The 25,207-nt window shown below is 36.7% G+C and overlaps 1 protein-coding gene across 3 annotated transcripts in view; it reads left to right on the plus strand.

Annotated features, from left to right (window-relative positions):
* Positions 1–25,207, plus strand: part of NVL (nuclear VCP like) — a 251,999-nt gene that overhangs the window by 151,014 nt on the left and 75,778 nt on the right. For all 3 annotated transcript variants that reach the window (XM_077149137.1, XM_077149138.1, XM_077149139.1), the window contains exon 16: positions 24,541–24,603. In XM_077149137.1, coding sequence (XP_077005252.1) covers positions 24,541–24,603 — 63 coding nt within the window. The remainder of the gene's footprint in view (positions 1–24,540; positions 24,604–25,207) is intronic.

Raw genomic sequence — 25,207 nt, forward strand, 5'->3', positions numbered from 1 at the left:
GATTCTATTTGAACTCACTGCCACTGATACCTTATTAGTTACACTTCTTTTCCCCCTTTTATTCAGGATGGAATTGCTGATCCCACGATGAAAGGGCCAGATTCATCCCTGGGAGTCATCTCCCACATTGCCAGGGAGACTTTCACGCCTGGATGGCTTTCCCACGTAGGGAGGAGGGCAATGATTTCACTTGCAGAGTTGGGATTAGAAAGAGTGAGGGCCACATCTGAACAACAGAAATGTCCTACAATGGTACCTCTTAGGCATGCTTGTAGGCATTCTAAGCTTCTCCGCTTCCTATATAAGCTTCACAAGAGTGAGCCTCAGGATCAAGGGCATGGCCTATTGATTTAGGTATCCCTAAAGTTTCACACAGTATCGGGGGATTCCCTGATGGTAAGGTTTAATAGTTCCATGTTCTTTCTCCCATCCCTCAAGGGATTTTGCCAATACTTTTTGATTATCTGCTTAATATATTCTAGGATGGTATTCAGGCATTACAATAATCTACATGGAATTGAAGGACCTCTTTCTTATTCTGGGCTCCCTGTGTTTCTGTTCTTCAAATGAGCTATACAGATAGGTTGAGTTAGATTATGCACTTTAGAAAATTTCAGTTCCAGACCAAATAAACCATTCTTCCATTGGTCTCAAAGAGGATGTGTGGTTCTAAAATAAAGACACTGTCTTCCTTACCCCTATGTTCTGAATTCCTTTAACCCCAGCCTGTTCGGCTTCGTTCTTATCTCTAAATATCAGGTTACATATATGTTCTAGTTTGCTAGCTGCTGGAATGCAATATACCAGAAACAGAATGGCTTTAAAAAGGGGAATTTAGGGCGGGCCGCGGTGGCTCAGCGGGCAAAGTGCTTGCCTGCTATGCCGGAGGACTTCGGTTCGATTCCCGGCCCCAGCCCATGTAACAAAAACGGAGAAACAAAATACAATAAAACAAGAAAAATGTTTAAAAGATGTTTCCCTTTCTTCCTCCTTTCCTTCCTTCTATCCTTCCTTCCTTCTCTCTGTCTTTCTAAAAAAAAAAAAAAAAAAAAAAAAAAAGGGGAATTTAATAAGTTGCTTGTTTACAGTTCTAAGGCTGAGAAAATGTCCAAATTAAAACAAGTCTTTAGGAATGTCCAATCAAAGGCATCCATCCAGGGAAAGATATCCTGGTTCAAGGAGGCCGATAGAGTTCAGGGCTTCTCTCTCAGCTGGAAGGGCACAAGGCGAGCACGGCATCATCTGCAATCTTCTTCTCCTTGCTTTCTGTTTCATGAAGATTCCTGGTAGACATTTTCCTTCATCTCCAAAGGTCACTGGCTGGTAGACTCTTCTTCTTGTAGCTATGTCATTCTGCTCTGCTCTCTCTCAATCTCTCAATCTCCAAAATGTTTCCTCATTTATAAGACTTCAGAAACTAATCAAGACCCACCCAAATGGGTGGAGACATGTCATCACCTAATCCATCTTAACAGCCAGTCGCATCTCCCAGAAGATTGTCTGATTGCAGTTTTAAGTATACAATACTGAATAGGGATTAGAAGAAGCAGCTGCCTTTTACAAAAGGGGATTAGGATTAAAACATAGCTTTTCTAGGGTCCATACATCATTTCAAACCAGGATAGTATATAAAACAGCCTCTCAAAATACAGAAATAAAGGTGGGCCATGCTGACTTAGCAGGCAGAGTTCTTGCCTGTCATCCCAGTAGACCTGGGTTCGATTTCCAGTGCCTGCCCTTGCAAAAAAAGAAACAACAACAAAATATATATATATATATCCAGAAATACTCACCACTCTGCACTTAATGTGTCTGCTTTAAAAGCTTGCAATCTATATATATTAAGAATGTTTGTGTTTTTGTTGTCATATTTTAATTTAAAATTAATAAAAAAAATTAAAAAAAAAAAAGCTTGCAATCTAGGCCCCTGTGTTCTTATAACATTTTCTAAAAGTGACCATACCATTGTTCTTTTGTTCCTGGCTTATTTTGCCTGGCCACATGTCCTACATGTTCATTCATATTGTTGCATGCCTCATCTGTCAGCCTTCTGCTATCATCAGGAATCATGTATAGTCCCCAAGGTCTGTGGTCCATCAGTATTCTCAATTTTAGATAATTTCATGTTCCCAAGAGAGAGAAAACCAATAAACACACCCTCGCCAAATAGGAAATCCCACCTCCTCTTAACTGTTGTCCCTCCCCCCATTATTTATCTCTGTTGTTGTGGTAGTGCTGGTGTTTTCCTTTTGAACATAGCCCATAGAGATCAATTAGATAACTACTTACACTTGTAATCATTCACCCGTCTCTAGTTTCTGTGTATCTCTAAGTCCCCTATATTCTGTATTTTAAGCCTCTGATTTTACCTTTACCTTGGTCATAAAAGTGGAATCATACAGTATCTTATCTTATTGTGTCTGACTTATTTCACTCAGCGTTATGTCCTCAAGGCTTATCCATCTTGTCATGTGCTTCAGGACATCATTTTGTCTTAGTGTTGCATTTCCATCGTATGTATATACCTCATTCTGTTGATCTGCTCATCTGTTGATGGTCATTTGGCTTGTTTCCATCTTTTGGTGACTGCGAATAATGCTGCTGTGAACGTCAGTGTGCAAATGTCTGTTTGTCATTGCTTTCAACTCTTGCGGATATATACCAAGTAGTGCTCTTTCTGGGTCATAGGGCAACTTGATATTTAGTTCCCTAAGGAACCACCAAACAGTCTTGCATAGTGACTGCACCGTTACACATTCCCAGCAGCAGTGCATAAATGTCCCAGTTTCTCCACATTCCCTCCAACATTTGTATTTCCTGTTTGTTTAAAAGCAACCATTCTTATAGGCATGAGATGGTATCTCATTGTAGTCTTGATCTGCATTTCCCCCAGTAGCCAATGAAAATGAGTATATCTACATGTGCTTTTGAGCCATCTGTATTTGCTCTTCAGAAAAATGCCTATTCATGTCTTTAGCCCATTTTATAACTAGGTTGTTTGTTCTTTTGTTATTGAGTTGCATGAGTTATTTGTGTATACAGGAAATCAAACCTTTATCCAATATGTGATTTCCATATATTGTCTCCCATTGAGTTTGTTGCCTCTTCACCTTTTTACAAAGTCTTCTGAGGTGAAGAAGCATTTGATTTTGAGGAATTAAGCATTTATCTATTTTTTCTTTTGCTGCTTGTGCTTTGGGTGTAAAATTTAGGAAGCTACCTCCTATTTCTAGGTCCCTACATTTTCTCCTAGAAGTATTATGGTGCTACTTCTTATATTTATGTGTTTGATCCACTTTGAGTTAATTTTTGTGTGGGGTATAAGGTAGGTGTCCTCTTTCATTCTTTTGGGTAATGATGTCCAGTTCTTACATGCCCAGTTATTGAGAAGCATGTAATGCTTCTGTTTTGTCCCAGTTTAGAGGATTTGGGTGCCTTGTCAGAAATCAGTTGACCATAGATTTGGTGATTTATTTCTGTACTTTTGATTCCATTCCATTGGTCAATTCTTCTGTCATTGTGCCAGTATGGCATTGTTTCGACCACTGTGACTTTATAATAGTTTTTTTTTCTTTTTAAAATTTTATTGGTAAAATAATGTACAAGCGTATGCATTCTTAACATTCCATATATGATATACAATCAGTGGCTGAAAATGTTGTCATGTAGTTGTATATTCATCACCATATTTTCTAGGACATTTGCATCACACCAGAAAAAAGAAATTAAAATTTTAAATAAACACCTCCTATGTACCCTTACCCCTTCCTCTCATTGACCACTAGTATTTTCATCTATCCAATATATTTTTTGTAATCCCCTATTTTTTATCCCCCTTAGCACTCCCTTTCACTGATCACTATTATTTCAGTCTCCTCAATTTATTTTTACATTTCTACCCCCTATTTTTAATTTATTTTTAATCCATATGTTTTACTCATCTGTCCATACCATAGATAAACGGAGCATCAGACACAAGATTTTCACAATCACACAATTACATTATGAAAGCCATATCATTTTACAATCATCTTCAAGAGACATGGCTGTTGCAACACAGCTCTGCAGTTTAAGGCACTTCCCTCTAGCCTCTGTATACACCTTAAACAAAAACAGGGATGTCTATATAATGCATAAGAATTATATAGGATATAACCAGGATAACCTCTCAACTCTGTTTGAAATCTCTCAACCACTGACACTTTATTTTTTCTCATTTCTCTCTTCCCCCTTTCGGTCAGGAAGGTTTTTTCAATCCCTTGATGTTGAGTTTCTATGGCTTGACTGCTCTTTGGATACAACTGCAAGGCTTCTCAGGCTCCAACTGCCCCAGGCCAGGCGGAATTAAGCTTGTCTGAGAGCTTGTCTGGTGGTGGTGCCTTCCCCAATAAATGGCTGGGGCCCAACTCAGGTGGAATCCTTCTGTCAATGAATTCAGACACCAAGGTTTGTAACGCTGAAGCAATTCAAGCCAGGCTACAACCTCTTTTCTGTCTCAATCAAGCCCCAAGCTGGGAGAGTCTGCTGAAGTTAAAGCTACCACATCACTTTATGCTGGTGGGACCTGCAAGCAGACAGGCACCACACTGGACAGGATAGGAAAAACACAAAGTCTAGAGGCTTTTTAGGCACGTCTTTCAACCTGCTGGGTCTCACCCTCAGGGAAAACTGATACATGTGATTCTTTGCTCCTGAGAGGAGGCTAGACTGCTCTGGGAAAATCTTGCTGGGATCTATATACACCCTCCTAAGGGGGGTGGGGGGTAAGGAGGAAAGGCACAATACAGGCAGGGCAAGAAACAAGAAAACAAAAACTGAGAAATTCTGATCCAATAAACAAAACCTATGTCAGAGGTGTAGAATAAGCTGAACTGAATGTCAGAGAACAGATAGATAACAAAGTCATCCAGCAGGAAAATCCTAGGTAAAAAAGAGAAAACTTCTCCAAAATAAACTAATTAAGGAAATTAAATGTCTAGACGCCAGCAAAAAATAACAAATCATACGAGGAATATGTAAGACGTGTCCCAGAAGACGTGTCCCAGTCAGAGGAGCAAACCAACAATTCAGATGAGATACAGGAGTTGAAACAGTTAATTGAAGATGTTCGAACAGATGTGGAAAACCTCATCAAAACTCAAATCAATGAATTCAGGGAGCATATAAAGAAGGCAAGGGAAAAACAAAAAGAAGAAATTGAAAGTATGAAAACAAATCATGGAGATTATGGAAATGAAAGTCATAGTAGAAGAGATGGAAAAAAAACAAAGGAAACTTGCAATGTTAGATTTCAAGAGGCAGAAGATGGGATTAGTGAACTGGAGGACAGGACATCTGAAATCCAACCAGCAAAAGAAAATATAGGGAAAAGAATGGAAAAATATGAGCAGGGACTCAGGAAATTGAATGACAACATGAAGCACACAAATATACATGTTGTGGGTGTCCCAGAAGGAGAAGAGAAGGGGAAAGGAGGAGAAAAACTAATGGAGGAAATTATCACTGAAAATTTCTCAACTCTTATGAAAGATTTAGAATTACAGATCCAAGAAGTGCAGCATACCCCAAATAGAATATATCCAAATAGACATACTCCAAGACATTTTACTAATCAGAATGTCAGATGTCAAAGAGAAAGAGAGAATCTTGAAGGGAGCAAGAGAAAAGCAATCCATCACATACAAGGGAAGCCCAGTAAGAGTATGCATAGATTTCCCAGAAACCATGGAAGTGAGAAGTCAGTGGTATGATATATTTGAGATACTAAAAGAGAAAAACTGCCAACCAAGTATTCTATATCCAGAAGTATTGTTATTCAAAAATGAGGGGGAAATAAAAACATTTTTACGCAAAAAATTACTGAGAATTTGTGACCAAGAGGCCAGCTCTGCACAAAATTCTAAAGAGATCACTACAGGTAGATAGGAGAAGACAGAGGAGAGAGGTGTGGAGAAGAGTATAGAAATGAAAACTGTTAGTAAACGTAAAAAGAGCTAAAATTAGATATGACATATAAAACCCAAAAGGCAAAATGGTCGAAGAAAGTGCTGCCCTTATAGTAGTAACACTAAAGGTTAATGGATTAAACTCCCCAATCAAAAGACAGACTGGCAGAATGGATTAAAAAATAGGACCCATCTATATGCTGTCTACAGAAGATGCATTTTAGACCCAGGGATAAACATAGGTTGAAAGTGAAAGTTTGGGAAAAGATATTTCATTCAAACAACAATCAAAAAAGAGCAGGGGTAGCTATCCTAATATCCAACAAATTAGACTTCAAATGTAAAACAATTAATAGAGCCAAAGAAGGACACTATGTATTAATAAAAGGAACAGTTCAACAAGAAGACATTACAATCGTGAATATTTATGCACCAAGCCAGATTGCTCTAAAATACATGAGGCAAACACTGAAAAGAGAAATAGACACATCTACCATAATAGTTGGAGATTTCAATTTCCACTGTCATCAATGGACAGAACATCCAGACAGAGGATCAGTAAAGAAACAGGGAATTTGAATAACATAGTAACCAAACTAGATTTAACAGACATTTATAGAACAATACACCCCACCACAGCTGGATACACCTTGTTCTCAACTGCTCATGTATCATTCTCAAGGATAGACCCTATGCTGGGTCATAAAGGAAGTCTCAATAAATTTAAGAGGCTTGAAATCATACAAAATACCTTCTCAGATCATAAACGAATGAAGTTGGGAATCAGTAATAAGCACAGGGCCAGAAAATTCACAAATATATGGAGGCTCAACAACACATTCTTAAACAATCAAGGGATGAAGAGAGAGGATGCAGATAGATAAAATCAGAAAGGGAAGATGAGCGATAACCAATGACCCCACAGAAATAAAGGGGGCAAAGAGAGGATACTATGAACAACTTTATGCTAATAAACTAGACAATGTAGATGAAATTGACAACTTCATAGAAAGGCATGAACAACCAACATTGACTTGAGAAGAAATAGATGACCTCAAGAAACCAATCACAAGTAAAGAAGTTGAATCAGTCATTTAGAAGCTCCCCAAAAAGAAAAGTCCACTCCAGATGGCTTCACATGTGAATTCTACCAAACATTCAAGAAGAAATTAGTACCAGTCCTGCTCAAAGTCTTCAAAAAAATTGAAGATGCTGCAAGGCTACCTAACTCATTCTATGATGCCAACATCATCCTCGTACGAAAACCAGGCAAGGATACTACCAGAAATGAAAATTACAGACCAATCTCTCTAGTGACTATAGATGCAAAAATCCTCAACAAAATTCTTGCGAATTGAATCCAGCAGCACATTAAAAGAATCATACACCATGACCAACTAGTATTCATTCTAAGTATACAAGGTTCATTCAGCATAAAAAATTTATTAATGTAATATACCATATCAACAAATCAAAGCAGAAGAACCACAGGATGATCTCAGTTGATTTGGAAAAGGCATTCAACAAAATTCAACATCCTTTCTTGTTGAAGACATTTCAAATGATAGAAAGGAACTTCTTCAACATGATAAATGAAATATTGAAAAAGCCACAGCTAACATGATCCTCAATAAGGAAAAGCTGAAAACCTTCCCCCTAAAATCAGGAACAAGACAAAGATGTTCCCTATCACCATTGATAGTCAACATTGTGTTGGAAGTTTTAGCCAGAGCAATTAGACAAGAAAAAGAAATTCAAGGCATCCGAATTGGAAAGTAAGAAGTAAAACTTTCACTGTTTGCAGATGATATGATACTATATATATTGAGATCCCGAGAAAACCACAGGAAAACTAGTAGAGTACAGCAGAGTGGCAGGTTTGAGAGCAACACTCAAAAGTGTTGTGTTTCTATACACTAGTAATGAGCAGTTTGAAGGGGAATTCAAGAAAAAATTCCATTTAAAATTGCAACCAAAAGAATCTAATATTTATGAATAAATTTAATTAGGGATACAAAAGACTTACACAAATAAAACTATAAGAAATTGCTAAAAGACATCACGGAAGACCTAAATAAATGGAAGGGTATACCATGTTCATGGATTGAAAGTTAAGATATCCATTCTACCTAAATTGATTTGTTCAATGTGATACCAATTAAAATCCCAGCAATTTGCTTTTCAGAAATAAAAAAACAATAACCAAATTTATCTGGAAGGGCATATAAATAGCTAAAAACATCCTGAGAAAGAAAATTAAATTGGAGGTCTCACTACCTGACTTTGAGGTGTATTATGAAGCTTTAGTGCTCAAAACAACATGATACAGGCATTGTATCATGATAGATATATTGACCAATGGAATCAAATAGAGTGTTCAGATACAGACCCTCTCATCTATGGAAAATTGGTCTTTGATAAGGTGGTCAAGCCAACTCACCTGGGCAGAACAGCCTCTTCAATAAATGGTGCCTAGAGAACTAGATATCCATATGCAAAAAAATGAAAGAGGATTCATATCTAACACCGTATACAAAAATTAACTCAAAATGAATCAAGGACCTAAACATTAGATCTACAACCATAAAACTTTTACAGGAAAATATAGGGAAATATCTCATAAATCTTATAATAGAAGGCAATTCCCTAGATCTTACACCCGAAGCAGGAGCATTGAAGAAAGAAAGAAAGAATTGGGAACTCCTCAAAATTAAATACTTTTGTGCATCAAGAAACTTTGTCAGGAAATTAAAAAGACAGCTTACACAATGGGAGACATTATTTTGATATATATCAGATAAGGGTCTAGTATCCAGAATATATAAAGAGATTGTTCAAGTCAGCAGCAAAAAGACAAACAACCCATTTACAAAATGATCAAAAGACATGAACAGACAGTTCTCCTAAGAGGATATACAAATGGCTAAAAAGCACCTGAAAGATGCTCAATTTCTTTCACTTTCACTGCCTATTAGGGAAATGCAAATCAAAACCGCAATGAGATATGTCACATCCACCAGAATGGCCATTATCAATAAAATAGAAAACGACAAGTGCTGGAGAGGATGTGGAGAAAGAGGTACACTTATCCACTGTTGGTGGGAATATCAAATGGTACAACTGCTGTGAAAGGCAGTTTGGCAGTTCCTCAGGAAGCTAAGTATAGAATTGCCATATGATCCATCAATACCATTGCTAGGTATCTGTTCAGAGGACATGAGGGCAATGGCACCAGCAGATGTTTGCACCCCAATGTTTATGACAGCCTTATTTACAATTACCATGAGGTAGAAGTAGCCCAAGCGTCCACCAGCAGACAAGTGGCTAAACAATCTGTGGTATTTTCATACCATGGAAGATTATGAGGCTATAAGACAGAATGAAGTCATGAAGCATGTAGGAACCTGGATGTACCTTGAGAACATTATACTGAGTGAGAATAGCCAGCAACAAAAGGACAAATACTATATGGTGACACTGATATGAACTAACAGTAATTAACAAACTTGAGAATTTCAGTTAAGAACAGAAGCCATCAGGAGATAGAAATACGGTAGATTTTGGGTAATTGGATCTGAAGGGATACAGATTGTGCAACAGGACTGATTATAAAAATTCAGAAATGAACAGCACAGTGGTTCCTCATTATAGCACAGTAATAATAGTGTAGTAAGTTTGAAGTCAGGGAGTGTTAATGCTCTCACTTCCTTCCTATGATTTAGGATGCTTTTAGTTATTTGAGGTCTCTTTCCCTTCCAGATGAATTTGGTAGTTAGCTTTTCCAAGTCTTCAAAATAATTCCAAGTTGGAATTTTGATTGGTACTGCATTGAATCTTTCAATCAATTTGGGGAGAATTGACATCTTAACTATATTTTGCCTTCCTATCCATGAACAGGGAATGTCTTTCTCATGAATTTAGGTCTCCTTTGATTTCTTTTAGCAATGTTGTGTAGTTTCCTGTGTATTAGTCCTTTAGGTCTCTAGTTAAGTTCATTCCTAAGTATTTGATTCTTTTAGTTGCTATTTTGAATGGAATTTTTTTCTTGACTCCTCAGCTAGGTCATTGCTTGTGTATAGAAACATTACTGATTTCTGCCCATTATTTTGCATCCTGCCGTCCTGCTGAATTTGTAACTCAAGTAACTTTGCTATAGATTTCTCAGGATCTTCCAAGTATAGTATCATACCATCTGGAGCTAATGAGAATTTTACTTCATCTTTTCCAGTTTGAATGCCTTTTATTTCTTTGGCCTTGCCTGATTACTCTAGCTAGAACTTCTAGCACAATGTTGAATAATAGTGGAGACAGTGGGCATCCTTGTCTCGTTCCTTATCTTCAGGGGAAATGCTTTTAATCCTCTACATTGAGTACAATGCTGGCTATCTGTTTTTCATATATTCCCTTTAACATATTGAGACAGTTAAGTTTGATTGCTGTCTTTTGGAGTGTTTTTTTGAAACAGGATGTTGAATTTTGTCGGATGCTTTTTCAGCATTGATCGAGATGATCATGTGATTTTTCCCTTTCAATTTGTTAACGTAGTGTATTATATTAATTGATTTTCTTGTGTTGAACCATCCTTGCATTCCTGGTATAAACCCCTGTAGGACTTAGTATATAGTTCTTTTATTGTGCTTTTGGGTTCAGTTTGCTAATAATTTGTTGCTAATTTTTACGTCTATGTTCATTAGGGAGATTGACCTGTAATTAATTTTCCATTCTTATAGTATCTTTACCTGGTATTAAAATGATATTTTGCTTCATAAAAATTTCCTTTTTCCTCAATTTTTTCAAATGTTTGAGCAGGATTGGTGTTAGTTCTTTTGCCAATGTTTGATAAAATTTCCCTTTGAAGCCTTCTGGCCCTGGGCAATATCTTTTTAAGAAGATTTTTGATGACTGAATGTATCTCTTTACTTCCAATTAGTTTGTTGAGATCTCCTATTTGAGATCTCCTATTTCTGCCTGCAGTTTACCTTGTTTGTGTATTTCCAGAAACTTCTCACACATAAGTTTTTAAACATGCTTTTTTTCCTTTAGCATTATTTTCTAGCCATCATCTCATATTGGTCTGTGTAGATCTACACTAACATTTTTTTAATGCCTATATAATGTACTACCATAAAGATATTCTTTTATTCATGGAGCTGATCCCTTATAAACAAAACTGTATTATGTATTCTGTAGTAATTTTTATAGAATGCATACCTAAATAATTAATTGTATAGTAAAAGGAATACATGCATTTAAAACTTTTGATTGAGGGTGAACAGGTTGTTCAGTGGTAGAATGCTCGCCTTTCATGCAGGAGACTCAGATTCGATTCGGGGACTAGACACCCAAAAGAAAAAAAGCTTTTGATCTAAATTATTAGTGTCTCCTGAGCAGTTTCTAACAGTTTCCACTCTGATCAGTAGAGTGTGTATCCAGTACCCCCTTAACTTAATCAACAATAGATATTTCCATTGCTTGTATTATTTGACACTCTGATAGGTAAAAAATAGAATCTCATAGATTTTAAGTTGCATTTTAAAAATTAACTAGTCGTTTATAGAAAGTCTAGAAAATCTACAGCGTAGCTATTGTAGCTGATAACAAATTCAGCTAGTTGACAGGATATAAGATCAACACCCAAAAATCAGTAGTATTTCTGTTCACTGCTAATGAACAAGCTGATGAAATTTTTTAAATTCCATTTATAATAACAACTATTACAGTGAAATATCTAGGAATTTCAGTTCTACCCAAAGGAATTTTAGATTCACTGCAATCACAATAAAAATTGTAAGAGCCTTTTTTTGCAGAAATATAAAAGCCGGTCAGAAATTTATTTGAAAGAGTATGGTGTCCCAAATAGCCAATACTTTTTCCCCCGTAGGGAAGCAACAATATGCTTAGAACTACCTACAGTGGATATATCTTAGTTAACTTAACCATAGACACATTTAGATAAAGTATCCATATAATCAGTATAAAGCCTGTGTTTGTCCTGTTGCCTTAATTTTAAATTGGCTTAGGTATTGACTTATGATGCCAGTACCATCTTAGAAAAGAACAGTGAAGTTGGAGCACTTACATTTCACAATTTTAAAGCTTACTACAAAGCTACAGTGAATACAATTACCTGTACGTGAATCTCAGATTTTAATTAAAGTTTGAATGAAGGTGATCTGGTTGGAACTAAGATAAACCATACTAAAGGGTAAAAGATGATATTGGCTATGTTTTTTAACTTCAACTTATATGTGAGAACAAAGGAAGAGATGTTTATTTGGTGCAAAATTTATATTTTGTGTAGCACACTAATATGTATACTCAGTTAATTCGAGCACTGTAATTGCATAGAACCTTGAATCGGGAGCGAGATCTTGTTGGTTTCTGCAGGTTTATGTGATGTCCCTCTATATCTCAGAGTTATTTGGGCAGAGAATAAAACTAATATTTGCAGAGCTTTCTTATTTGACTGGAGGAAAATGTGGAAATATTAAATCTCCCCAACATGGAAATTCCTGATATTCTCATACGAATTGGGGACTACCAATTTAATAGGCCAAGCCTTCGATTTTGGGGCTTGACTTTATGAAACTTATTCCTGTAAAGGAAAAGCTAAGCCTACTTATGATTTTGCCTAAGAGTCACCCTCAGACAATCTCTTTTCTTGTTTAGATATGGCTTCTCTAAGCCACCTCTGCAAGTAAACTCATTGCCTTTACCCCTGTGTGGGACATGACTCCCAATGTGGGAGTGACAAAGCCTTATTGACCAAAGTGGGAAGAGAAATGAAACAAAATGCCACTTCAGTGGCTGAGAGAGTTCAAATAGAGTTGAGAGGTCATTCTGGAGGTTATTCTTATTCATTATGTAGATATCCCTTTTTAATTTTTATAGTATTAAATAGCTGGAAAGAAGCACCTCACACTGTTGAACTATAATCCAGTAAACTGTACAGCTTTTACACTGTGACTGTGTGATTGTGGAAACCTCGTGGCTGACACTCCCTTTATTCAGTGTATGGACCGATGAGTCTAAAAATAAAGATAATATATAAATTGAGAGGGGTACAAGGGTAGTTCAGTGGTAGAGTTCTTGCCCACCATGCGGGAAACCCAAGTTCAGTTCCCAGCCTGTGCACTTCTCAAACAAACAAAAGTTCAACAAATGGTGCTGCAGTAAGGGGATTCTCACATGGAAAACAAAGGAAATGTGACCCCTGCCATACAGCATACAAAAATAAATGAATAAATGTATATATACATACCTACATAAATAATAAATTGAAAATAGGGTGGCTAAGGGATATGGGATGTCTTGTGTCTTTTTCATTTTTATTTTATTTTTTATATTTTTATTGATAAAATAACATACAAATACAAACCTTTTTTTAAGCATTTCTTTTTTTATTGATCTTTTTATTTTTTTTTAGACACCGAAAAACACCAAACGCATTCGTAATTTTTGATCATTCCGTTCTACATATATAATCAGTAATTCACAATATCATCACATAGTTGCATATTCATCATCATGATCATTTCTTGGAACATTTGCATCTATTCAGAAAAAGAAATAAAAAGAAAGCAAAAAAAATTCATAAATACCATACCCCCCACCCCTCCCCCTCACTGATCATCAGCATTTCACTCTAAATTTATTTTAGTCCCCTATTATTCATCTTTATTCCACATGTTTTACTCATCTGTTGATAAGGTAGATAAAAGGAGCATCAGACACAAGGTTTTTACAATCACACAGTCACATTGTGAAAGCTATATCGTTATACGGTCATCTTCAAGAAACATGGCTACTGGAACACAGCTCCACATTTTCAGGCAGTTTCCTCCAGCCTCTCCACTACATCTTGACTAACAAGGTGCTATCTATTTAATGCCTAAGAATAATCTCCAGGATAACCTCTCGACTCTGTTTAGAATCTCTGAGCCATTGACACTTTATTTTGTCTCATTTCATTCTTCCCCTTTTGGTCAAGAAGTTTTTCTCAATCCTCCGATGCTGAGTCTCAGCTCATTCTAGGGGTTTTCTCAATCCCTTGATGCTGAGTCTCAGCTCATTCCAGGATTTCTGTCCCACATTGCCAGGAAGGTCTACACCCCTGGAAATCATGTCCCACGTAGACAGGGGGAGGGCAGTGAGTTTGCTTGTTGTGTTGGCTGGAGAGAGGGGCCACATTTGAAGATCAAAAGAAGTTCTCTTGGGGGTGACTCTTAGGCCTAATTTTAAGTAGGCTTGACCTATCCTTTGTGGGGTTAAGTTTCATATAAACAAACCCCAAGATTGGGGGCTCAGCCTATAGCTTTGATTGTCTGCACTGCTTGTGAGAATATCAAGAATTCAACTTGGAGAACTTGAATTTTTCCCCTTTCTCACCATTCCCCGAAGGGGACTTTGCAATGTTTGGTTAGTACTCCATCTAAAATACTTACCAATGTCTACAAATATTTTCACTACTTGGAAGAAATTAAAATTAAAAGCATGTTTATTAAGTTACCACAGCAACCAGTTAATTTATGACTCCTCAATAAATTTCAAAAACCACAGCGTCATATATGTGTGCATATGTGTGTATAAACTTATTATTGACTTTCATTACTCTTACATGGCATTGCTTTTAAAGAAGTTTGAATAAAGCAGAGATTAGAACAACACAGTTGTTAGTCTATTTTTCAGAGCTGTTTTTACAAAAGCATAACCAGAAAGAAGATCCTGTATGCTAATGGATGATGTTCACCAAGTGTATTATGTTCCCTCTCCTGAGTACGATTGCTTTGTTTTCTTGACTGCTAGTATTTTGTAATGTGTGTGTGTTTGTTTGTTTAATTAGTTACTTCTGCCTTTGATTACTTCATTTCATAGCAGAAAGGAGGTAGCTTGGTCACTTGAAATCCATGGATAATATTAGAACTTCATAGACCCAAGTTTTTTCTCTTCTTCCTCTTATTGACCAAATTGCCAACAAGTTGGTAACACTTTGTTGAGTCAGATTTCTTGTAATTTGTGTTAATTTGGAGTAGAAAATCTTACTTAGGGCCTCATAGATGGAATTTACTGAATCTGTGAACTCAGACAATAAGTTGTATATAATGTATTTTTTCTGGGTTTTCAACTTTCATCACATTCTCTAAGTGATCTATGACTATGTACCTTGTAATCCAGAAATAATAGAAAAGGCCCCAGTCATGAATCATCCACTTATACGCCAGAACCTGGTAACTTAGAGTCAATATGAATTTAAGTTTTGGGCTAATCTTGGTTGTTTTGTTTACAACGCGTAATGAAATGAAATTTTTCTAAACACCAGCACATAGTTAGTATATAAATAGTAGAAAGTAAGGGCATGTTATTTTTGGATCCAGTACTGATAAGAAAGAAACTGAGAAAAACAGTTACAGTAATTGAGTCATATGGGACTATACAGTATGAAAGCAAACCACTCCTGACTCAGAAGTCATCAGTGTAGTAAAATATTTATCATGATCCATGAATCCTAGTAAAAAAAATTATGTTCATTATAATTCATTTAAAGAGTAGGAAACATTTCCACCAATTTCAGGAACTATTTGGTGTTTTTTGGATTAAATCTTAGTTGTCTGGTATATTGATGTTGAATTGTAATCCATGTCAAACTGAAATGTGTTCTACAACTAATTGTGGTGCTGTGCTTTCAAATTTATACCTTTTTTGTATTTAGGTTATTTTTCACCAAAAAAGAAGGAAAAAAAAAGTCTATTGTGATGATGAAAAAATATTTAAGCCCTCTAGCTTCCTATATTCTGAGGGAGCTAGAAGGAAAAATATGAGAGGATCAAATAGTAGCCCATGACAAACTCTGGGATCTGTCCAGTAACTCCTTGTGGAAGAATGCTTTGAAAACTATTGCTTTTTTATTTCTTTGCTTTGTCTGTATGTTATACCATACAATAAAAAAAGTAAAAAAAAAAAAAAAATCATATGATGCAACTTGAGAAAAATTCATTTGAGCAAGAATCTTACTGCTCAGAAATGGAAAAGAAACTTCGTGAAGTGTATAAAGACTGAATGTCACATATCAGAAGCTCAACCTCTATAAGAATATGGCTCATGTTGTGGAAGAAGAACTGGAAAGACAGATACTTTCTACTATAACCACTTAAATATTATGAGAAGAAAGTTCAAGAAAAGGAGGTAGAAACACTGGCCACTGAGAGAAAGCTCAGTGAACTAAGGAAGCTAAGTGATTACAACGAGTAAAATTGACAAAGGTAGAATTAAAGCTCCATTTATTCCTAGGGGGCCATTTTGCTCCTGATGTTACAGTTGCATCCTTCAGGGACCTAAATGTATAATTTCTTTTATTGTCTCTGAAACCTGACCCTCCGAACCTACAAGAAGACATTAGCCTGGACTTTTACTCTTTAAAATTTAATTTTGATAGTTTTCATTTTAGTTTAAATGCTATCTTTTAGTTGATGCCACAATTGATGTTCTTATTGAACTGTGCTATTGCTATAATTTTTAGAATAGTATTTTACAGATATGCATTTGGTTAATATAGTTGTTCTGAATAATTCCAATTCTTTGAATTCTGTAATTAGATACTGTCTCACTATTGTGTTTTCCTTGAAAATATGTCTAACGGTTTTCTTGTTTATGGTAATCTTATTCTCATGATTGATTTTTTTCTTTTTTGGAGAACAAAAACAAAACCTTTAATTAATTACTGTAATTAAATTTTCTAAATTCACCTTTTAAAAAAATGAGGGAGAGAAATAGAGAAATGAGAGAAAATAAGGTGTCATTGTCTGAAAGATTTCAGAATCAAGAGGTTATCCTGGAAGTTATTCTTATGCATTATTTATATATCCCCTTTTTAGTGTATGGTGTATTGGAGTAGCTAGAGAGAAGTACCTGAAATTGTGTAGAGCTCTATTCCAATAGCCTTGAAGATAATGATAGAGCTTTTACAGTATGACTGTGTGATTGTAAAAACCTTGTGTCTAATGCTCCTTTTATCTAGGGTAGGGACAGATGAGTAAAAAATAAACAAATAATAGAGGGAACAAAGGGTAAAATGAATTGGGTAGAAGGAAAATACTAGTGGTCAGTGAGAGGGAGGGATAAGGTGTATGGTATGTGTAATTGTTTTTTCTTTTTATTTCTTTTTCTGGAGTGATGCAAATGTTCTAAAAAATGATCATGGTGATGAATATACAACTGTGTGATGATATTGTGAGACACTGATTGTATACCCTGTATGGAATGTTTGTGTGTTAAGATTTATCAATAAAATTTTTTTTATCCAACAGGAAAAAAAAAACTCTTAAGTAAAAAGGGCTTGGTAAGGCCAAGAAAGAGTGGAGCCAGTGACTGAATGGGAGAGGTTATCAAGGTTTTGTGGGCCACAGTAAAGACTTCAAATTGTACTTGATGAAAATGTAGGAAACCAGATGAAGATTTTATGTCAGTTAAATGATATGACCTGTTTTATATTTTTACTTTTTTTATTTTTTTACATGGGCAGGTACCGGGAACCAAACCCGGGTCCTCGGGCATGGCAGGCAAGCATTCTTGCCTGCTGAGCCACCGTGGCCCCTGTTTTATATATATATATATATATATATATATATATATATATATATATATTTTATTATTATATCAACACTTGCATTGTATTTAAGTAGAATAAACACCCAATTAAACATCATGATGGACAAGCTAGATATGAAAGCAAGAGCCAAATACATGCCATTCACAAAAGTTGCGCTTATTTATAAAAACAAATTGTTTAAAAATAAAAGGATACAAAAAAATATGCCACGAAAACAGTAAATATTATAAAGTTGGAATAGCTGTATTTATCACATAAATTTATTTTATTGGACGGGCCACAGTGGCTCAGCAGATAGAGTACTCACCTGTTGTGCTGGAAACCCGGGTTCGATTCTCGGTGCCCTGTATCTAAGTCCTGTGGTTTTCTGTTACCAATGACATATTCCAATTTTATTCTCGAATGTCGGTTCACATCAGTGGGACCATACAGTATTTGTCCTGTAGTTTTTGGCTAGTCTCACTCACCATAATGTTCTCTAGGTCCATCCATGTTATTACATGCTTCATAAGTTTATTCTGTCTTAAAGCTGCATAATATTCCATCGTATATATATATACCACAGTTTGTTTAGCCACTCGTCAGTTGGCTGTTTCCATCTCTTTGCAGTTGTAAATAACACTGCTATAAACATTGGTGTGCAAATGTCCGGTGGTGTCTTTGCCCTTAAGTCTTTTGAGTAGATACCTAGCAATGGTATTGCTGGGTCGTATGGCAATTCTATATTCAGCTTTTTGAAGAACCGCCAAACTGCCTTCCACAGTGGTTGCACCGTTTGACATTCCCACCAACAGTGGATAAGTGTGCCTCTTTCTCCGCATCCTCTCCAGCACTTGTCATTTTCTGTTTTGTTGATAATGGCCATTCTGGTGGGTGTGAGATGATATCTCATTGTGGTTTTGATTTGCATTTCTCTAATGGCCTGGGACATTGAGCATCTCTTCATGTGTCTTTTGGCCATTTGTATTTCCTCTTCTGAGAGGTGTCTGTTCAAGTCTTTTTCCCATTTTGTAATTGGGTTGGCTGTCTTTTTGTTGTTGAGTTGAACAATCTCTTTATAAATTCTGGATAGTAGACCTTTATCTGATATGTCGTTTCCAAATATTGTCTCCCATTGTGTAGGCTGTCTTTCTACTTTCTTGATGAAGTTCTTTGATGCACAAAAGTGTTTAATTTTGAGGAGCTCCCATTTATTTCTTTCTTTCTTCAGTGCTCTTGCTTTAGGTTTAAGGTCCATAAAACCGCCTCCAATTGTAAGTTTCATAAGATATCTCCCTACATTTTCCTCTAACTGTTTTATGGTCTTAGACCTAATGTTTAGATCTTTGATGCATTTTGAGTTAACTTTTGTATAGGGTGTGAGATACAGGTCTTCTTTCATTCTTTTGCATATGGATATCCAGTTCTCTAGGCACCATTTATTGAAGAGACTGTTCTGTCCCAGGTGAGTTGGCTTGACTGCCTTATCAAAGATCAAATGTCCATAGATGAGAGGGTCTATATCTGAGCACTCTAATCAATTCCGTTGGTCGATATATCTATCTTTATGCCAATACCATGCTGTTTTGACCACTGTGGCTTCATAACATGCCTTAACGTCCGGCAGCGTGAGACCTCCAGCTTCGTTTTTTTTTCCTCAAGGTACTTTTAGCAATTCGGGGCACCCTGCCCTTCCAGATAAATTTGCTTATTGCTTTTTCTATTTCTGAAAAATAAATTGTTGGGATTTTGATTGGTATTGCATTGAATCTGTGGATCAATTTAGGTAGGATTGACATCTTAACTATATTTAGTCTTCCTATCCATGAACACGGTATGCTCTTCCATCTATTTAGGTCTTCTGTGATTTCTTTTAACACTTTTTTGTAGTTTTCTTTGTATAGGTTTTTTGTCTCTTTAGTTAAATTTATTCCTAGGTAGTTTATTCTTTTAGTTGCAATTGTAAATGGGCTTCGTTTCTTGATTTCCCCCTCAGCTTGTTCATTACTAGTGTATAGAAATGCTACAGATTTTTGAATGTTGATCTTGTAACCTGCTACTTTGCTGTACTCATTTATTAGCTCTAGTAGTTTTGTTGTGGATTTTTCCAGGTTTTCGACGTATAGTATCATATCGTCTGCAAAGTGATAGTTTTACTTCTTCCTTTCCGATTTTCTTTTTCTTGTCTAATTGCTCTGGCTAGAACCTCCAACACGATGTTGAATAATAGTGGTGACAATGAACACCCTTGTCTTGTTCCTGATCTTAGGGGGAAAGTTTTCAGTTTTTCCCCATTGAGGATGATATTAGCTGTGGGTTTTTCATATATTCCCTCTATCATTTTAAAGAAGTTCCCTTGTATTCCTATCTGTTGAAGTGCTTTCAACAGGAAAGGATGTTGAATCTTGTCAAATGCCTTCTCTGCATCAATTGAGATGATCATGTGATTTTTCTGCTTTGATTTGTTGATATGGTGTATTACATTAATTGATTTTCTTATGTTGACCCATCCTTGCATACCTGGGATGAATCCTACTTGGTCATGATGTATAATTCTTTTAATGTGTTGTTGGATTCGATTTGCTAGAATTTTGTTGAGGATTTTTGCATCTATATTCATTAGAGAGATCGGCCTGTAGTTTTCTTTTCTTGTAATATCTTTGCCTGGTTTTGGTATGAGGGTGATGTTGTCTTCGTAGAATGAATTAGGTAGTTTTCCCTCCACTTCGATTTTTTTGAAGAGTTTGAGCAGAGTTGGTACTAATTCTTTCTGGAATGTTTGGTAGAATTCACATGTGAAGCCGTCTGGTCCTGGACTTTTCTTTTTAGGAAGCTTTTGAATGACTAATTCAATTTCTTTACTTGTGACTGGTTTGTTGAGGTCATCTATTTCTTCTTGAGTCAAAGTTGGTTGTTCATGTCTTTCCAGGAACCCGTCCATTTCATCTAAATTGTTGTATTTATTAGCGTAAAGTTGTTCATAGTATCCTGTTATTACCTCCTTTATTTCTGTGAGGTCAGTAGTTATGTCTCCTCTTCCATTTCTGATCTTATTTATTTGCATCCTCTCTCTTCTTCTTTTTGTCAATCTTGCTAAGGGCCCATCAATCTTATTGATTTTCTCATAGAACCAACTTCTGGTCTTATTGATTTTCTCTATTGTTTTCATGTTTTCAATTTCATTTATTTCTGCTCTAATCTTTGTTATTTCTTTCCTTTTGCTTGCTTTGGGATTAGTTTGCTGTTCTTTCTCCAGTTCTTCCAAGTGGACAGTTAATTCCTGCACTTTTGCCTTTTCTTCTTTTCTGATATAGGCATTTAGGGCAATATATTTCCCTCTTAGCACTGCGTTTGCTGCGTCCCATAGGTTTTGATATGTTGTACTTTTGTTTTCATTCGCCTCAAGGTATTTACTAATTTCTCTTGCAATTTCTTCTTTGACCCACTCGTTGTTTAAGAGTGTGTTGTTGAGCCTCCACGTATTTGTGAATTTTCTGGCACTCCGCCTATTATTGATTTCCAACTTCATTCCTGTATGATCCGAGAAAGTGTTGTGTATGATTTCAATCTTTTTATATTTGTTCAGACTTGCTTTGTGACCCAGCGTATGGTCTGTCTTTCATAATGATCCATGAGCACTTGAGAAAAAGGTGTATCCTGCTGTTGTGGGATGTAATGTCCTATAAATGTCTGTTAAGTCTAGCTCATTTATAGTAATATTCAGATCTCTATTTCTTTATTGATCCTCTGTCTAGATGTTCTGTCCATTGATGAGAGTGGTGAATTGAAGTCTCCAGCTATTATGGTATATGTATCTAATTCCCTTTTCAGTGTTTGCAGTGTATTCCTCACGTATTTTGGGGCATTCTGGTTCGGTGCGTAAATATTTATGATTGTTATGTCTTCTTGTTTAATTGTTCCTTTTATTAGTAGATAGTGTCCTTCTTTGTCTCTTTTAACTGTTTTACATTTGAAGTCTAATTTGTCAGAAATTAGTATAGCTACTCCTGCTCTTTTCTGGTTGTTATTTGCATGAAATATCTTTTCCCAACCTTTTACTTTCAACCTATGTTTATCTTTGGGTCTAAGATGTGTTTCCTGTAGACAGCATATAGAAGGATCCTGTTTTTTAATCTATTCTGCCAGTCTATGTCTTTTGATTGGGGAATTCAGTCCATTAACATTTAGTGTTATTTCTGTTTGGATAATATTTTCCTCTACCATTTTGCCTTTTGTATTATATATATCATATCTGATTATCCTTCTTTCTACACTCTTCTCCATACCTCTCTCTTCTGTCTTTTCGTATCTGACTTTAGTGCTCCCTTTATATTTCTTGCAGAGCTGGTCTCTTGGTCACAAATTCTCTCAGTGACTTTTTGTCTGAGAATGTTTTAATTTCTCCCTCATTTTTGAAGGACAATTTTGCTGGATATAGGAGTCTTGGTTGGCAGTTTTTCTCTTTTAGTAATTTAAATATATCATCCCACTGTCTTCTAGCCTCCATGGTTTCTGCTGAGAAATCTACACATAGTCTTATTGGGTTTCCCTTGTATGTGATGGATTGTTCTTCTCTTGCTGCTTTCAAGATCCTCTCTTTCTCTTTGACCTCTGACATTCTAACTAGTAAGTGTCTTGGAGAGCGCCTATTTGGGTCTAATCTCTTTGGGGTGCGCTGCACTTCTTGGATCTGTAATTTTAGGTCTTTCATAAGAGTCGGGAAATTTTCAGTGATAATTTCTTCCATTAGTTTTTCTCCTCCTTTTCCCTTCTCTTCTCCCTCTGGGACACCCACAACACGTATATTTGTGCGCTTCATATTGTCCTTGAGTTCCCTGATACCCTGTTCAAATTTTTCCATTTTTTTCCTGATAGTTTCTGTTTCTTTTTGGAATTCAGACGTTCCATCCTCCAATTCACTAATTCTAGCTTCTGTCTCTTTAAATTTACCATTGTAGGTATCCATTGTTTTTTCCATTTTTCCTTCTTTGTCCTTCACTTCCATAAGTTCTGTGATTTGTTTTTTCAGTTTTTCTATCTTCTTTTTCTTCAGCCCATGTCTTCTTCATGTCCACCCTCAATTTATCGATTTGGTTTTTCAAGAGGTTTTCCATTTCTGTTTGTATATTCTGCATTGGTTGTCTCAGCTCCTGTATCTCATTTGAACTATTGGTTTGTTCCTTTGACTTGGCCATATTTTCAATTTTCTGAGCGTGATCCGTTATCTTCTGCTGGCGTCTGGGCATTTAATCAGATTTCCCTGGGTGTAAGACCCCGCAGGTTGAAAGATTATTCTTTGAAATCTCTGGGTTCTGTTTTTCTTATCCTGCCCAGTAGGTGACGTTCGTGGCGCTCATCTGTCTGTGGGTCCCACCAGTAAAAGATGTTGTGGCTCCTTTAACTTTGGAAAACTTTCGCCGTAGGCGGGAGTTGCCAGCCGAAGCGGCTTGGTGAAGTGCCAATTCGAATCTCCCAGCCGGTCCAGGGATCCGCGCGCGGGGAGGGTCGCCGGCCTCCGCGGCTTGGGGGAGCGCCTGTCCAAATTTCCCAGCCGGCCCGAGGCGCCAGGTGTGGCGGGTGGGGCGCCAGCCCCCACGACTTGGGGGAGTGTCTATCCACCATTCCCAGCCGGACCGGGGAGCCACGTGTTTGGAAGGGTCCCCGGTCGCCGTTCTCTGCGACTTGGGGATCTCCAATCCAATTCTCCCAGCTGGTCCGGGGGGCTGCGCGTGGGGGGGTGGGCGCCAGCCGCCACGGCTTGAGGGGACTGCCTGTCCAGTTCTCCCTGCCGGCCCGGGAAGGATCGAGGGAGGGACTCCGTCCGCCTCCCGCCCCCGCCCGAGGAACCCCACACCCCTCGGCGATCTCACCGGAGCGGGTTCTCCCAGCTAGTCAGCCGTTCCAGAATGGGGTACGCTGTCTTCTTGGTCTCTGTCGTTGCTCCAGGAGCTGTTCTGTATCATTTCTGCTTCTCTAGTAGCTGTTCTTGAGGAGGAACTAAGACCCGCGCGTCTTACTAAGCCGCCATCTTCTCCGGAACTTATATTTTTGGAAGAGTCCTCTGTTTGCTTTTTGGAGAATGGATTGGAGAAAAACAAGGAAAGAGAAAAGTTATTAGGAGAGGTTTGTCTGTATCTAGGCAAGAGGTATGGTGGAAAAATAGAAAAAAATGTCAGTCTCAACCTCCATTTTCGTATTAGAGACAAAAGGACTTGGAGTTGTATTGGATGGAATGGCAAGCCATAGCATCAAAGTTTTGACCAAGAAACGAGTTACTTACTAAGCAAGGGGGGAAAAGCATTCCGGTGGAGGAGAGGGAGGTTTGGAGGGAGTTGGGAGTATGAGCATCAGGAGTCCTGTTTGGGATGATCAATTTGAGATACCTGAGAATCCACGTGTTGTTGCTGAGAAGTATGTTGACTTTACAGATCTGGAGCTCAAATATCAGGTTCCAAGAATAGGGAAATAACTCTGTTCCCAGATTTCAAAACTCTGATTCTATTGAGGTTTTCTCTCTGCATTCAGAATATAATTCTTAGACATGTAACCAGGTGTTTCTTCACTGTTCTTCTCGTTGGTTTTCTTTCTCGAAAGTAATTTGTCAGTATTGATTCTTGGTAAAGACTGATAAGATGAAGTTTTTGAAGTTTCATTTATAAATGAGTAAGTGATTGTTTTCACCACTAGAGGCATTTTCTAAATTACAGAGATTATGATTTCACGAGAAGTCTAATCTAAGTGTACAAATGTATTTACATAAACATTTCATCATTTACATCTGATTTATAGCTTGTCTTAGTAATTTTTTTAGAAAGTATTAGATTAGCATTTACTTCCCTTTATTTTCTTTACATCTGAATTTCATTTTCCCATTTGTTTGTCTTCTTATAGACTACTATAGAAAGGGAGGATAACAGTAAAAACACAGAATCTTACGTTGTCACAAATTATTGTTATTATTTTTTTATTATATACTTGTCTTATTTGTGTCTTTTTGTTTCCTCTTCCTAGGCAGTAGCAAATGAGTCTGGACTAAATTTTATATCTGTAAAGGGTCCTGAATTACTAAATATGGTAAGTTGTGCTATTAGTTATTATTTTAGATTATGAAAAGTAATGATCATTCAAATTACAGGGTAAAACATCCTCAAATCTTTGAAACAGCGTGCCTTACATTATAGTATAATGGTCAGATCACTTCTGTAGGAGTGAGGAAACTGAGCTTTGTTCTGCTATGCTACTTCGAATGTAAATCCTCTCTTAATGAAGTCTCGGAGCCTCAATTTTCCTGTTAGAAAAATGGAAAAAATTGTAATAGTTATCGTTTTTAAGTGTACGCTATGTTAAGCATTTTCCTTATTTATTCTTCCACTACACTGTAAGGTATGAATTATTTTTTTTCTGATTGACAAATGAGTAATTTGGAGAAGTAAAGTAACTTGGCCAAAGTCTGACAGCTAGAAAGTAATAGGTGAGATTTGAACCTGGGTTCTCTCTGGCTCTTGCTGTTCTAACTTTGTCCTGTTGTTATATGGTTCAAATGAGTTAAGTATTAAAAATAAAAATAAGAGAAATGAATTACTTAAATGCTATAATTATAATGTCTTCTTTCTGCATTTAGGCAGTTTATAACTCAAATTTTTCTTTTTCTTCTTTTTTTCTTTTCGCATGGGCAGGC

The sequence above is a fragment of the Tamandua tetradactyla genome, chromosome 2 (assembly GCF_023851605.1).
Source record: "Tamandua tetradactyla isolate mTamTet1 chromosome 2, mTamTet1.pri, whole genome shotgun sequence".
NCBI classification, from domain to species: Eukaryota; Metazoa; Chordata; class Mammalia; order Pilosa; family Myrmecophagidae; genus Tamandua; species Tamandua tetradactyla.